Source organism: Neovison vison, chromosome 5 (assembly GCF_020171115.1).
Source record: "Neovison vison isolate M4711 chromosome 5, ASM_NN_V1, whole genome shotgun sequence".
Lineage (NCBI taxonomy): Eukaryota > Metazoa > Chordata > Mammalia > Carnivora > Mustelidae > Neogale > Neogale vison.
This window is the reverse complement of record NC_058095.1, coordinates 65,803,020-65,819,140: the sequence shown is the minus strand read 5'-3', so window position 1 is coordinate 65,819,140 and position 16,121 is coordinate 65,803,020. Positions and strand designations below refer to the sequence as shown.

General features: G+C 47.0%; 1 protein-coding gene across 6 annotated transcripts in view; it reads right to left on the bottom strand.

Moving 5' to 3' along the window:
* Positions 1-8,834: 8,834 nt before the first annotated feature.
* The window catches only part of LOC122906808 (A-kinase anchor protein 10, mitochondrial-like), a 52,825-nt gene continuing 45,538 nt past the window's right edge, over positions 8,835-16,121 (bottom strand). For 4 of the 6 annotated variants that reach the window (XR_006384614.1, XR_006384617.1, XR_006384620.1 and 1 more), the window contains one exon: positions 8,835-9,988. Coding sequence is in view for 1 of the 6 variants with exons in the window: in XM_044249210.1 (XP_044105145.1) it covers positions 9,852-9,988 (137 nt within the window). In the remaining 5 variants the exon portion in view is untranslated. Of the gene's footprint in view, positions 9,989-12,424; positions 12,605-16,121 lie in introns of those variants that run through there. The other 2 variants (XR_006384618.1, XR_006384619.1) reach the window with 1 other exon arrangement.

Below are 16,121 nucleotides of genomic sequence, written 5' to 3'. Positions count from 1 at the left end.
CTCTCCACGCAGGCCCTGCTTTCCCACACCTTTACCCCACTTTGCTAAAAATTCTGAAGATTCTGGTACCCCAACACTCCTTCCCCAACCTTAAGCTTTGAGGGGGTTGGGGACAGAGAAAGAAAGACCCCAGCAAGAAAACAAGGCCTCAGCCAGGAGCCAGGCCCCAGATACTTGAGCGGCAGCAGGACTGGGATTGTCTTTATAATAGCAGGAGTCAAGGGTCTTAAAATCAGTTTCTACCCAAGAATAGAAGTGTTTTATATCTTTGACATGACCTTCCCCCGCCCAGTTTCTGCTAAAATAGAAAGAGGAAAAAAATTAGTTGGGTTAGTGGCCAGTAAGAAAGACCCCCAGAGTATAAGCTTTGCTTCCAGTGCATTGTTTTCTCCTTTAGCTGCTCTCTGAGCCCCCTGCTTCAGCCCGCTCTGAGGGTCGAAACCACCCTGTAAAGGCAGGCCACCCCAATGACAGCCTCCCTCCGCACATCAGCCACGTTGCTGAGGAAATGGAGAAGCTTAAGGAGTGGGGGAGAGAAAGCTGATTCTGGGGGGCTTTAGGGTAAGGGATGTAGGGGTGGCCTCAGAAAGGCCAGGAACAAGTAAGGGTGGCCCTGGCTGAGCCGCACATGGTCATGGCCACTTGACTGAGCTATCATTTCCCCACCTTACAGAAGTGGATTGAGGAAAGTGCTAGATGGACACAAAGAGACGATGAAAATTTCCAGAAGGAATCGGTCCTTTGGCATGGAGTGTTATTATAATTAGAATGCAGGGGGGGATTATACAATCGGATATTTGCCATCATAAGAGCGAGAATTATATTTCCTGCCGTAGTGATGTTTTGTTTTGTGAACATCTTGTACAAGTTCTCAAAGCATGTTATGCTTGATGACACCCAAAACTCATTCTGCATGAAGAGTATTTTTTTTAATTTGTCGTTAAATCTCTGTAAATTTAAAGGGAAACATAAGTCATATGTGTCTGATTCATTTACTCCTTGCAAAATATCCTCTGTCTAGACCTATTTGTCTGAGATGCTTCTTAAGCCTTCTAAAGATTGTTCTCTCTGACTCAGGAAGCCAAAAGTAAATTGTAGAAAACTCAGACAATTCTGCTAAAAAAAAAAAGGCAGTAGCCATGTACATTTTCACTTGAAAGAACTTTCTTTTCAGCCCATCAGAGTATAGCACGGTGGGTTCTGTCAAAACTCTCCATATATTAAATTCAGTGGCTTTTTAGGGAGGGATCTGTTTGGTGTCCCCTTGTATTTTCAGTTCTGGGACATCAGCAGTGAAGAAAACAGACAGAGAAGCGCGTGGGTGACTCAGTGGGTTAAAGCCTCTGTTTTTGGCTCAGGTCATGATCCCAGGGTCCTGGGATCGAGCCACGCATCAAGCTCTCTGCTTCCCTCTCTCTCTGCCTGCCTCTGCCTACTTGTGATCTCTATCTGTCAAATGGATAAATAAAATCTTTAAAAAAGAAAAGAAAACAAGCAGAATTTCTGCTCTCGTGGAGCTTCCATCTTCACGCAGACCGATGATTCTGATTAAAAAGTAAGATATGTACTTGAGTGTACTGTGGAGAAAGGTCTGTGTAGGAGGCTTAGGAGTGCCAGGTGTGTGGATGACGCCACCATCTTATGAAGGCCAGGGAGGTGACACATGAGCCATGGCTCACTTTCCCTGATGGAGGGCAAGACTTGCATCTTTTCATCAAGGTTTATCCATCCCACACCAGGTTCTAAGCCTGGAAGGTCAGAATGAGAAAACATCGTTACCTTAGCAACTGCATCCTCTGGAATTTAAGTAACACACGGTGGCAGCTCTGAAAAGGTAGAACGGTGGGTCAGACCCTCTGCAGAGCCCCAGGTTCAGCTTTGGGTGTCTTGAGGTAGCCCCAGAACTGAGATTCAGGGGGGACATGAACATGCAGTCAGTCCAGAGTGAGGCCTGCTCTGAGCTCCAAGTGGCTCTCAGCAAAGAGGAGACCGTTCTAGACATTCTACTCCACTCACATTTCCGTAGATTTTCTTTTTAGAAACAGGGTTCCAGGAAGCCCTTGTAAATTTACTCTCGGTCCACAGGCTGCCTGGGAACTATATCCCAAGCGCAGGATAGGTTGGACCCGTGGAACCCTACAGCTCCCTTTTTTAATCTGCCTTTAATTCCTTCTTTAGGGTTATGACAGAAATTTGCATCTCTCATGCAGAGAACCCCTTTTTGGGGTTCTCTAGGGGGCCAGAAGACAAGATGGTGGCGGTGATAGGCAGAATTCTAAGAATGACCCCCAGTGACCCTCTCCCTTACATAATTCCCTCTCCACATATGGCAAAAGGGAGGTGGTCTGGGTAGACCTAACACATGAACCCTTTAAAAACTGGCGTTTCCTCTGAAGCATCATAAGGATTCATTGCACCATTGGTGGGCTTGAAGGTCAAGGGGGCCCATCAGGAGCCGAGAGAGGTCCCTGGCTGATAGCCAGCAAGGAAACCGGGACTTTCTACCGCTAAGGCCTTGGGAATGCTGAGGTCCTACCAATACCCAGAAAACAGTATGGGAGGGGGGCTCCCTGCAGTTGTGAAGTCAACCACTTTGGCGCTGCAGTGTCCTCTGCCATTGCTGTCCCTGTCGTGGAGCCCTTGGACCTCAGCAAGGCTAAGGATGGTCATTGTACTTGAGCTTCTCCCCTCCCTCCACTGAGGGACCTGTCCTGGATGAGTGAGTGGAATTCAGCTGTAAATCTCTACATGGGCCTCGCCCCTCCCAAGAAGCGTGAGGAGGCACAGCCACCGCACAAGTCTGCAGGTGTCACCCTGGCTATGTTCCTAGGGCCCTGCTGTGCCTGGCCAGTGTGGTCAACCCTGGTGATTAATTGGTGGAGGGCAGAGGTGGTAGTTACCTACATCTCACCTACCTCTCCAAAGCTGAAATCCATAACTTTTAGCATGTTTTAATGGGCTGAGTTTTAAGGTTTTAGTGGCCTCAGACTTCAAATGTCAAATATTAGAGCATTAGATTAGTGTTCTAGAGGCAAGAAATATGTACCATGATATTTAGATCCCCTCCTACGGGAGATAGAATTTAAAAATAGTTTGGGTAGAAGTGGTCAGCTATTTGCATTGCTTTCAAAGTCACTGGTGTACTTCTCTTTTGCTGTGTAACAAAGTCCCAGGCTCAGGGACTTAAAACACCTGTTTGTGAGCTCACAGTTTTTAGAGGTCCGAAGTCCAGCAAGATGTAGCTGGAAATCGGGTGTCTGCTGAGCAGTGTTCTCACCTGGAGGCTCGGGGAAAGAACCCACCAGGTGCTTCTCAGGCTGGTGACAGGTTCCCTGTGTTTCTAAGACCGAGGGCCCCCACTTTCTTGCGGGTGTCAGCCAGGGTCACACTCAGCAGCTGAAGGCTGGTCAGATTATTTCCACATGGCCCCTTTCCTCCTCAGTCACCAGCGGCCATCACATCCCGCTCATGTGGACGCTTTGGATCTCTGACTTCTGCCTTCAGCTCAGGTCATGATCTCAGGAGCCCGAAATCGAGCCCCACATTGGGGGTCCCTGCTCAGAGGGGAGCCCGATTCTCTCTTTGCCTTCCATTCCCCTCACTTGTGTTCTCTCTCTCTCTCTCAATTAAATAAAATCCTTAAAAAATATTTTTCTAGAGGTGCCTGGGTGGCTCAGTGGGTTAAGCCACTGCCTTCAGCTGGGGTCATGATCTCAGAGTCCTGGGATCGAGCCCCATGTTGGGCTCTCTGCTCAGCAGGGAGCCTGCTTTCTCCTCTCTCTGTCTCTCTCTCTCTCTGCCTGCCTCTCTGCCTACTTGTGATCTCTGTCTGTCAAATAAATAAATAAAATCTTTTAAAAAAGAAATTTTTTTTCTAAATAAATAAAGCCTCATGTGATAAGGTTAGGCCCACCCAGAAAATCTCCCTGTTTTAGGGCTGGCTCATTAGCAAGCTTAATTCCGTTTGTCAAATCCCTTTGCCAGGTGACCTAACAGATCATGGAAGAAACAACAGGTAGTGGAGATAGTGGGGGTGTCTTAGAATGCTGCCACCAGGCCCAGTTGTCAGTGCTAACTACTCCTTAAGGCACCGAGGAATGTTTAGGCAGTATATATGCTGGGGCCTGACCCTAGACCTCAGGAATTGCAGTACCCCCGGCGGGGGTCCTGGGCCTCAGGCCATTCTTGAGTGCCCGCAGCTTTGAGAACCTCAGATCTGAGAGTCTCACCTCTGCCTAAGAAAACTCTTATTGTGGGGGCGCCTGGGTGGCTCAGTAGGGAGCCTGCTTCTCCCTGTCCCTCTGCCTGCTGCTCCCCCTGCTTGTGTTCTCTCTGTCAAATACGTAAAATCAAGAAAGAAAGAGAGAGAGAAAGGAAGGAAGGGGAAAGAAGGAAGGAAGGAAGGAAAAAAGAAAACACTTTCGGTTCTGGATCTCAACTTGCCAAAAGCCTGTGTGTTGTAAAAAATTAGAAGCATCAACGGACAGGAACCACAGGAACACGAATGTCCTGAACAGACATTGTGGGTTAATCATCTAGGAAAAGTAAATAGTCTGACTGAGGAAGAAACTGTGGGATTCTCTGTTACCTTGTGGTCCCAGCCACTCCACTCTTTTAGTTTTCCCTTGCTGTGATTTAGTACAGATTTAGCGGTGGAAACAACACCCACTTATTATTAGCTCAGTGGGGCTCTTCCCTCGAGGCCCTGGGCCAGAATCAGCTTTCATAAGCTTAAAGTTGACTCAGGGTGTTGGCAGAGCTCATCCTTTTAAATTTCCCTTTGACCTTGACGGAATCACCAGGGTTGGCCTCACTGGTCAGGGCACAGCTGGGCCCTAGGAACACAGCCAGGGTGCCACCTACAGACTTGTGCGGTGGCTGTGCCTCCTCACGCTTCTTGGGAGGGGCGAGGCCCGTGCAGAGATTTACAGCTGAATTCCACTCACTCATCCAGGACCGGTCCCTCAGTGGAGGGAGGGGAGAAGGTCAAGTACAATGACCATCCTTAGCCTTGCTGAGGTCTGAGGGCTCCATGACAGGGACAGCAATGGCAGAGGACACTGCCTCACTAAAGTGGTTGACTTCACAACTGTGGGGAGCCCCCCTCCCATACTGTTTTCTGGGTATTGGTAAGACCTCAGCACTCCCCACACCTTAGTGCTAGAAAGTTCCCTTTGGCCCAAGATGTGAGGGAGAACAAGCTTTCATAGGTGGATTTGGATTTGCTAGAGGCACTGCTGTGTCAAACTGTAATGCTAGACCCAATGATTGTGAAGTTTTCTGACAAATGAGAAAACCAGCACATATGGAGAGAGCAGTGGGTTATTTATCATTAAGTCTCGAGTTCATTTCTTGCTCAAGTGAACCTCCGTCTTCTGATAACGTGTTCTGTATGTTGGTAAGTATCCTGTAGCCTCCCTTGTAAGCTGTGTTGCTAGACTATCCTTCAGAGGCAAAGGCTTTAATTCCTGAGAGATCAAACCAGAAGCTTTTGGAATAGTTGAATAGCCGGGGGAGCTCCTTCCCCTTGTCAGGATGTCATTTCTGATAGCGACAAGAGCCCCATGGGTTCCAATTCCCTTAAGACCTTTGCCCTTTCGACGCCTGGGTGGCTCAGTTGGTTAAGCGGCTGCCTTCAGCTCAGGTCATGAGCCCAGCGTCCTGGGATGGAGTCCCACATCGGGCTTTTTGCTCAGTGGGGAGCCTGCTTCTCTCTCTATCTCTGCCTGCCTCTCTGCGTGTGCTCGCTCTCACGCTCTCTCTCTCTGACAAATAAATATCCCTCTATCTCTATATATATATATATACTTAAAAAAAAAAAAGACCTTTGCCCTTTCTAGGGTTTTTCTTCCAGATGCTTCTCTAGTCCCTGGTGTGTAAATATCATCTAATTATCTCTTCCTTATCTTTACTAAGATAATTTAAGTAATGCAGTTTAGTAAGAAAATCTAGTTGCCGGCAGCACAGTTTTTTTCCCAAATCATCCCATCACGTAGCATTGTGATTCACATTTAATCTTTTCATTTTAAACCGAGGCTGCATCGAATTTTGAGTGGCTTCTTACTTTCTTTCCCAAACACTGAGCACTGAGACGGAGGAGTGAGGTGTGAAGCCCTGATAGGACCTCTGCTACGGTCATTAGGAACTGGGTGTTGCTGTCACTTTACCAGAGTGGCTCAGAGGGCTCCTGGCAGTTTCTGAGAGAACATCGCCGGGACACTTCTGACGATGACCCGGGACAGTCAGGCGAATTTAAATCATGAGATGATCAGACTAGTTTTCGTCCAAGGTTGGGGTGTGGGAGTCACCAAACTGATTTTATGAAAACGTGCGTAGTCTAAGCAAATATATACCGAATGCCCACTCCTTACTGTGTTCAGCAGCCAGGTCTAGACCCACAGCAAAGGGGGGCAAACGACAAAGAAAGAGAAGAGAAGGGCCAGGGGAACAGGCCCAAGGAGTGTGTGGAGCAGGACAGTGGAGGGTGACGGGGTGGAGGGCACCCTAGATCAGGAAGGGCTGTCCAAGGATGTCGTGTTCCCTCAGCCCAGAATGACAGGAAGAGCCAGCCCAGTGGACAGGCAGAGGGAACCCTGAGAGCGAGAGGTTGGGGCAGAAAGCAGCCTGATGTGTTTATAGGGTTGGGACGCTGGCTGGGCACGACAGCGGGCAAAGTACTAAGTGGGTTGGGACCAACTGGAGAGTGGATCGTGGGTTCATTCCCAGTGGAAATGGGGCTCAGGACTCCTGGGTGGGAGTTAAGCACAAAAGGAGGAATGGTAGCTTGGCCTTAGCTCAGGGAGAAGTGGTTGGTGACATCTTAAGTCATACACACCTTTGCTCTGGGTGCTTCCTTGCATTCCTCCCTGGTCTCCAAGGGAATTAGTGATCATCCATACTTCCCAGAGCTTTGAAGACCTTCCCTACAGTGCAGTCTCTGACTGCCTTCATGGCTGCTGGGCCTTGAGCTCAATATGGTGAACTCCATGTAAATTTAAAAAATTGTAAGCACTAACAGGCATGATAATTAGAAAAAAAATTTTTTTAGAGCAAGCAAGCAAGGGGGCGGGGCACAGTGAAAGAGAGAATCTTTATTTTTTGGAAAGTTTTAATTTACCTATTTTTGCAAGAGAGAGAGTGCCGGAGCAGGGGGGAGAGGCCTAGGAAGAGGGAGAAGCAGACTCCCTGCTGAGTGGGGAGCCCCACCGGGAGCTCAGTCCCAGGACTCCAAGATCATGACCTGAGCTGAAGGCAGACGCGTTACTGACTGAGCCACCCAGCACCCCTAAAATTGCATCGTTTAAAGAAAGCAGCCAGGGGCGCCTGGGTGGCTCAGTGGGTTAAGCCGCTTCCTTCGGCTCAGGTCATGATCTCAGGGTCCTGGGATCGAGTCCTGCATCGGGCTCTCTGCTCAGCAGGGAGCCTGCTTCCCTCTATCTCTCTCTCTGCCTGCCTGTCCGTCTACTTGTGATCTCTCTCTGTCAAATAAATAAATAAAATCTTTTTAAAAAAATTTAAAAAAAAGAAAGCAGCCAGATGCAAAAAACAAAAAAAAAACCAAAACCCACATATTCTATAATTCTATACATATGAATTGTCCAGAGTAGGCAAATTCACAAGTCAGAAAGCACATTAGTAGGGTGGGGGATAGGGAAGGGAAGCAGCAGTGACCCGGCACCAGCTTCCTTTCGAGGCTGATGAAAACGTTCTGGGATTATATAGCAGTAAAGTCCCACAACCTTGTGAATCTACTCAAAGCTACTGAATTGTACATTTCAAAAAGTTAACTTTAGGGGCACTTGGGTGGTGGCTCAGTCACTTAAGCGTCTGTCTTCGGCTCAGGTCATGATCTCAGGGTCCTGAGATGGAGCCCCATGTTAGCTCCCTGCTCAGCGGGGAGTCTCCTTCTCCTCCCTCAGGTGGCCTCTCTGCCCACTTGTACTCTCTCTGTCAGATAAATAAATAAAATCTTTTTTTTTTCCCGTGGAAAAACCCTCTTGTTTATTTGATTAAACAAAAATAAAATAAGCTGCATAGGAACAATTTTAAAGTTCAAAGAGACACCAACTATATTTTAAGGCTGTAGTAGCTGATACAGCATCTCCTTGCTACCTTCTCCAGCCTACTCTGTGGACCACAGCGATACAAAAATAAAATCTTTTTTTAAAAAGTTAACTTTATGTGAATTATATCTCAGTGAAGCAATTATTTATTTTTTAAAACAGCAGTAGGAAGAGTTTTCATGGGGCATCAGGAAGGTGACAGATAATAGGTAGTTGGGGAGTAGGAAAGTGGAATATAAATTTTAAATCTTAAATAGAGGGGCGCCTGGGTGGTCAGTGGGTTGAGCTGCTGCCTTCGGCTCGGGTCGTGATGTCAGGGTCCTGGGATCGGGTCCCACATCGGGCTCTCTGCTCAGCAGGGAGCCTGCTTCCCTCTCTCTCTCTCTGCCTGCCTCTCCATCTACTTGTGATTTCTCTCTGTCAAATAAATAAATAAAATCTTTAAAAATAAATAAATAAATAAATAAATCTTAAATAGAACTTTCAAAAACATACCTGGGTACTACCTTGTATATTAAAAACTAATTGAAATAAAATAGAGAGATGCACAAGGTATTGGTACTCTGATTTTTATTTGGGAGATGGGATTCACAGGTATTCACTTTATATAACCCAAATATATTCTTTGCATCAAACATATATTAGGACAGGGGGTGCCTGGGTGGCTCCACGTCTGCCTTTGGCTCAGTCATGATCTCAGGTCCTGAAAGCTTCTCCCTCTCTCTGGCTCTTCCCTGGCCTGTGCACACACTTTCTCTCTCTCAAATAAGTAAAATCTTTAAGAAAAAGAAAAATGGCACTTTTCCAAGCGCTACACTTCAAATGTCCTTTCCCCAAATTGCACAGATTATAACTCAGAATTTTCTCTTGGCCCCGCCCCATCTTATTTTTCAAAGACAGTAAAGTGAACACTTGGTATTCCCAAAGCTTTTGCCATTTGAAATAAAATAAAAATGTAGGTCTGATCCTGTAACGGTAGACTTAAGCCTCCACTCAGATCAGTGTTCAGCCCTGGGGCCCCGGGGCCAAATCAAGGTTACCACATGTTCTTCTAAATAAAGTTTTATTGGAACACGGTCACTGAAACACAGTCATCCCGAGACATTTTGCTTGTAACTCTTTGGTACTACAGCTACAGGGTTGAGTCCTTACAGTAGAGCCTTTTGGGCCATTATACCTACAAAATTATTTACCATCTGGCCCTTTCCAGAAAAAGTTGGCAGACCCCTCCCTGCGATACAAATGTACACAAGTATCTTCTGTTACACAAATCATACGTGGCTCTTGCATTTCAGGTAGCAAGAAACAAGTGTTAGAGAGCAAGAGACTGACTTCAAAACCTGAGTTTTTGCCTTGCAAGACCTGGGTTGGGGAAGGGTAGCTGTAGTGTCAGGGAGGCATGTACAGGCCTCTTTGAACCTCTTTTGAGCCCATGAGCTGGGAGCTGTGTCTTCTTCTCTGTCAGAGAAAAAAAGCAGTCTTTGTGTTGTCCAAAACAAATCTTATTTTGCATCTGGAAGGAACACCCACATCGCTGGTGGCCTCTGTTTTTCTCTCTCTGAGTTCCCACAGACAAGTACTAGCATATGCTCGCCCAACAGCGAACAGCCTGTGGACTGGCGGGCCCTGCGGAGCTCTGTTTGTTGTTATCTTTTTTGAGACGGGTCTCCGGAGGGCCACCATGCCCAACTCAGAGAAAACGTACAATGCTGTGATTTATTTAGTGTCATCAAAGTGGTTCTTTTCCTGACTTCATTATAATAAATCCTCAGCAGAAGATGAATGTCATCATGGGCCTCTATTCTCGTGGGGCCTTTCCTCACCCGTCGTCTCTGTATCCGCAGCTGTGTCTGAGACACGATGATTTGTGAAGACGTTTTCGGGGACACCAGGCATTGTCTTACAACCTGAGGCAGCAGGAGAATCTGTTTGGAAGATAAAGACAAAAGACCTTATTTCCCAGGTTGTGGGAAGTACATTCCTGCCTTCAGCTCCCTGCAGTGCATCTTTCCAGGGCTTTCAGCTCTTGGGCCCGCATCTTTGTGCACCTGCCCAGATAGAGGAAATCGTGAGGAATAAAAATTGTTTGCTGAATGAAAGTACCAGAGGGTGTTGTAGAGATCCCCATGAGACTGTTTGCCCAGCAGATGGGGAAGGGACTCGTCCCCCGCATCATGGACCGGGATCATGAGGAAGCTGCTGTGATCTCCCCCAACCTCCCCATCACTGCTGCCTGGTGCAGGGGTTGGGGGAGGTGGGGAACCCAGCCAAAGCCAGGCCCGTCAGCCTCTTCCTGGGAGTCTGGAACCAGACCTGAGAGCAAGATTACTCAGAGGCAGACCTCCGTGCTGTAGGCAGCCGTGTTTTTGCCACTGCGGAGGGAGGAGCGAAGGGAACAGGCCTGCCTGTGGGCTGCGCCTGCACAGGCTGCTTGTGAGGGTGGCCCTTAGCTAGTGTCTGGTAAGTTGGATTTGGGGAGATTCTCACCATTCCCAGAACTGATAAGAAAGAGTCAGAAAAGCACTGTGGTTTCTGTTGAACACCTGACTTCCTGCTGGGAGCCTGGCATTTTGGAGTGTGCTAGACAGAGGACGCCTACGTGACCAGCCCGCCCCCCCGCAGAAACGGTGGGGGTCAAGGCCCCGGTGAGCTTTCTTTGGTGGACAGCACGGCTTGCATGTTGTCACAAGTCATTGCTGGGAATTTAAGCCCACCAGGAGGGGACTCGGAAGCTCACACCTTGTTTCTTCCAGATTTGACCTCACATGGCTTTTCCCTTTGCTGATTTTGCTTTGTAGCCATTCATGACCGTTAAGTCCCATGAATCGTGGTAAATCCATGAATGCCTCCATGTGTGGCCACATGCTAAGTGGCACATCCTCCTGCCAGTCTGAGCCTGAGATGCACGTGGTCCAGGAGACCCCAGGGCCACACTGACCAGGGAAGAAGTGGAAGAAGGCCTCTCTAGGGACAGAAAACAAATGCATGGGGAGAAGGCCAGGTGGTAAAACAGATGGGACAACTTCCCGTCTCCTGATTCCGTATGCTTGTCACAGCTCAGCAGCAGCACCATTTCGGATATCCTTAGTTTCTGTGAAACAATAAAACCCTTAGAACAGATTTCTGCTTCTCTTCAATTAGTTCCTGTTGTGCTTTGTGGCTTAGGGATCTAAAGGATCATAACTGATCATACAGAGGGTCACACAAAAGGATTATAACTGATCTTCTCTTTATTTGGGTATTTTCTAAATCTTTACACAAAGCATTAGTTCCTTTTATTATTAGAAATAAATGGTATTCCTTGCTTTGTTCTTATTTCTATCTTTTCAATTTAAAAAAAAATCCTAATTTTTGGGGGGGAAATGCAATGTTCTATTGTGTATAAAAAGTGACATAATTCCTACCCTGTTGCTCAGTCCTGCTCTCTGAAAGTGTCATTTTGATAACAGTCTGATATTTTTCTTGAAATCAAGGTTTCTAAGGATTGGCACCATTGATATTTGAGGCCGGACAGTTCTTTGTCGTGGGGCTGCCCTACACGTTGTACGGTTTTAGCTGTCTTTGGCCTCTACCCACAGGATGCCGTTACACTGTCTCAGTTGAGACTATCAAAAAGGTCTCCAGGGGTGCCTTGGTGGCTCAGTGGGTTAAAGCCTCTGCCTTTAGCTCAGGTCATAATCTCAGGGTCCTGGAATTGAGCCCTCTGCATTGGGCTCTCTGCTCAGCGGAGAGCCTGCTTCCTCCTCTCTCTCTTTCTGCCTGCCTCTCTTCCTACTGTGATCTCTATCAAATAAATAAAAACAAAATCTTAAAAAAAAAGTCTCCAGAAATTGACAGATGTCCCCCACCAGGGGAGAGAGGGGAGGAATCACCCCTGGTTAAGAACCACGGTCTTGAGGGCACCTGGGTGGCTCAGTGGTTTAAAGCCTCTGCCTTCGGCTCGGGTCATGATCCCAGGGTCCTGGGATTGAGCCCCACATTGGGCTCTCTGCTCGCCAGGGATCCTGCTTCCTCTTCTCTCTCTGCCTGCCTCTCTGACTCCTTGTGATCTCTGTCAAATAAATAAATATTAAAAAAAACACCACTGTCTTGAATATACAATTACATGTCTTTAAGCTTTACAAAAATAGAATTAATATGTTGATATGCAAGGAGTGCTTGCCATGGATATATTGTGTTCCTCCTTCTGGGAGTACTCATATAGCTGTTTCATTATTTGTAGCTCCTGCATGGATTTTCATTGTAGGCATAAGCAATACTTTATCTAGTGGCCTGTTTTTTCTTAAAGACTTTATTTATTTATTTGAGAGAGAGCACAAGCGGGGGGAGCAGAAGAGGCAGAGGGAAAAGCAGTCTCCCCGCTGAGCAGGGAGCCTAATGTGGGGCTCGATCCCAGGACCCCGGGATCATGACCTGAGCTGAAGGCGGACGCCCAGCAGACCCCTTAGTCTCCCAGGAATCCTTCTAGTGGTCTGTTGGTGGACCTTCCAGTTGCTTGCCACGTTCCATGGGAATTTCTCAGGGCTCTGAATATACTCCAGCTGTTTTAAACAGAAAGGAATTTAGTCAGTAAGGGTACACTGCCGCCAGAATTGTTAGGAGTATTAACCTGGGTAGCTCAGTCGGTTAAGTGTCTTGACTCTTGGATTCTGCTCCGTTCTCACTGGGGATCCTGCTGGAGATTCTTTTCTCTCTCTCTCTCTCTCTCTCCCTATGTCTGAGAGTGTTCACACACACACACTCTCTCTCAAATACTAACTAAATAAATCTCTTTTTCAAGAATATTTTATTTATTTGACAGAGAGAGACATAGTGAGAGAGGGAACACAAGGAGAGGGAGTGGGAGAGGGAGAAGCAGGCTTCCCACTGAGTAGCGAGCCCCACAAGGGGCTCCATCCCAGGACCCTGAGATCATGACCTGAGCCAAAGGCAGATGCTTAACGGCTGAGCCACCCCGGTGCTCCAATAAGTAAATCTTTTTTAAAAAGAAAGAACAAGGGGCACCTGGGTGGCTCAGTGGGTTAAAGCCTCTGCCTTCGGCTCAGGTCATGATCTCAGGGTCCTGGGATTGAGCCCCACATCAGGCTCTCTGCTCACCAGGGGTCCTGCTTCCCCCTCTCTCTCTGCCTGCCTCTCTGCCTACGTGTGATCTCTGTCTGTCAAATAAATAAATAAAATCTTAAAAAAACAAAAAGAAAGAAAGAAAGAGACATATACTAGGCTGGAATTCAAGGGCTAGCTCCCAGCGTCTGAATTGGCCCCTAAGGAGGCAGCCTTCATGATCAGGAAGAGGCACCACTGGGAACCTGCTACTGGAGTTGCTAGCTCCAGAACCAAAGCTCGTCCTGCAGTCTAGACCAGAGGATGCCCCGACCTTGCCTTGTTCTCCAGATGACTCAGTTCTGAGTGCATCACCTGCAAGGGCCGGTGACCATCTGAACCTAAATCCCATACTGAACGTGAGCAGCAGGGGTGTCTCAGAAATGCACTTTCCAATTTCCAGCTCCTGGAGGGGGTAGGACATTGTTGCTTAACGCCGTCCACAACATCTGGATGTGTGGATCCCCATTACCCACCCATAGGAATAGCACCATGAGGGCCTCAGTGAAATGGGGGACTAAGGAAATCCAAGACTCCCTCCCTCTATAAAAGCAACAAGAAAGGTGGCAAAATCCAGAACCAGACCCTTCATAGCCCTGGAATCTAGTCAAAAACTTGTAACAAGCAAGAGCACGCTTAATGAAGTAGGGTAGAAGCTGCAGAGTTTCTGTGAGAGAGCTCTGCACCGTTTTAACTCCCCACCCCCCATTCCGTCCGCTTCCCAGCTCAGCAATAGCCCTACAGATGGCGGCCAGCATTCCTTGAGAGGGCTTGCTAGCTCTTTCCACAGCCCTGTTCTCCCTCTCCTTCTGCCCCTCTTCAAACCGCCCCCCAGTGATGCTCCATCTCTCTCAGAGTCAATAAACAAAATTTTTAAAAGTAATAATGGTACTCAAAATGCCAGTTTTCAACAAAAAATTACAGATATGCAGAGAAACAAGGAAGTTTGGCTCATTCATAAGAAAAATAAAATAAAATAGAACCGTCCCAAAGGAGCCACAGACACGGGCCCTATGAAGACTTGAAACCAGCTGTTCTATAGATATCCAGAGTGCTCAAAATGAGAGTATCAACACAGAGATGGAAAACGTAAGAAAAGGGACCAAACAAATTTTGGAGCCAAAAAGTACTATAACCAAATGAAAAGCGTGACAAGTCAGGTCACAGATGTGATGACATTGCTGCGGCTGGGAAGGTAAAGCGACGTGGTCAACAGTTTGGCCTCCTTGATAGGTCAAACTTAGATTCACGTACAAAGTAGCAACCCCGCTCCTGTGTGTATATATGCAGAAGCATGGAAAATAGGTGTTGAAACCTGAATGTTCCCAGCAGCACCGTCACAGCAGCCGAAAGGTGGAAAGAGCTAGAATGCACAACCACTGGGTGGTGAATGGGTAAAGAACATGTGTACATCCATACGGTGGACTGTTACCCAGCCGAAAAGTGGAAAGAAGTGCTAGGACACACATGTACCCTGAAAACGTTTATTTTAAGTGGAAGAAGGCAGATGCAAAATGTCACATCTTCTGTGACTCCATTTATACAAAATACCCAGAACAGGAAAATCCACAGAAACAAAAGGTTAGTGTTTGCCAGGGCCTTGGAGGGGTCAGGGGGCATGGGGAAGGACAGCTTAGCAGGTGCAGGGTTTCCTGTTAGCATGATGAAAATGGTCTGGACCTGGAGTGTGGCAACAGCTGCCAAACACAGTGAATGTTCTAGAAGCTGCAAAACGCCACGCTTGAAAGTGGTTTCAGGGGTGACCTTTGTGTTACAGGAATCTTACCCCAGTAAAATAAAAACAGTGCCGTGGCAATGAACCTCATTGACCACACCTTTCTAGACCCGCGCTAGATTTCTGTGAACCAAACTCCTGAAAAGTAACATTCCTTAATGTAAGGGTACGTTGCACTATGGATTTCAGCAGGATTATTCGGGCTTCTGTCTCTGAACCAATGTGCCGGTTTCCTCCTGCCTTCTCTGCTGTTGGGTATAGATACTCTCTTCATCTTTCCTGGTCCAAGAGGAGAAAATGGCATCCCTTTTAATTTTTCCTTATGGATGCAAGTTGAGCGAGCACCTTTATCAGTTTGTTGGCCATTTATGTATGAAATGAAACACGTCTTCTGTGAAATACTAGTACAGCTGCTTTGCAGCTTTTCTAGTCACGTGTTTTTTTAAGAGCTCTTTTTATTGTATTTTTATCAATCTTTTTGTTGTATTTTTATCAAAGTTACACGTGTCCATAATGGAAGATCTAAGTCTTAGCCTGCTTGGGCTGCTGTCACAGAGTCCCACAAACTTAGGGCTTACACAACAAATACTTATCTCACATGGCTTTGGATGTGGTAAGGGGGGAGGGGATGCTCCCTGAGTTAACAAAGGACAGTAATCTCAGCAGGAGGACCCCGCCCCCATCTTATCTAAAGCCAGTCACCTCCCAAAGTCCCCACCTGGAGATACCATCACACTGGGGCTGAGGCTTCAACCCACGGCTTTGTGGGGGGACTCACTTCAGTCCTAGCAATGTACAAAAGATCCTTAACGAGTCTCATCAAGTCTCATCAAGTTCTGTCTTCCTCTCTTAGGGTCAGCTGTTTTCATCCCACTGAACTGATCATTCCTTTGCAATTACCTCCTCGTTGCTAAATAGTCTGCTTATCCTGCTGTTTCTTGTTCTTTATTTTGGATTTTGTATCTTGATCTCCTACTGGGAAAGACTAGCGTTTATCTCCTTTTCACCTCCTCCCCCATACTTCCTGTCTTCCCATTCTCCCAGTGTAGTTGTGCATATTTGCAGTTTACATTTAGAGAATATGTTATTTCCAGATAAGCCGTGTCATGGTGCAGAACACTGTTACTTTTTCTTTTCTGTACAACCTTTTGTTTTTCTCATAATCATCTTTTTGTTTCATTGTTTGCTTTAGTTTCTTTTATGTAATAATCACTAATTCATTC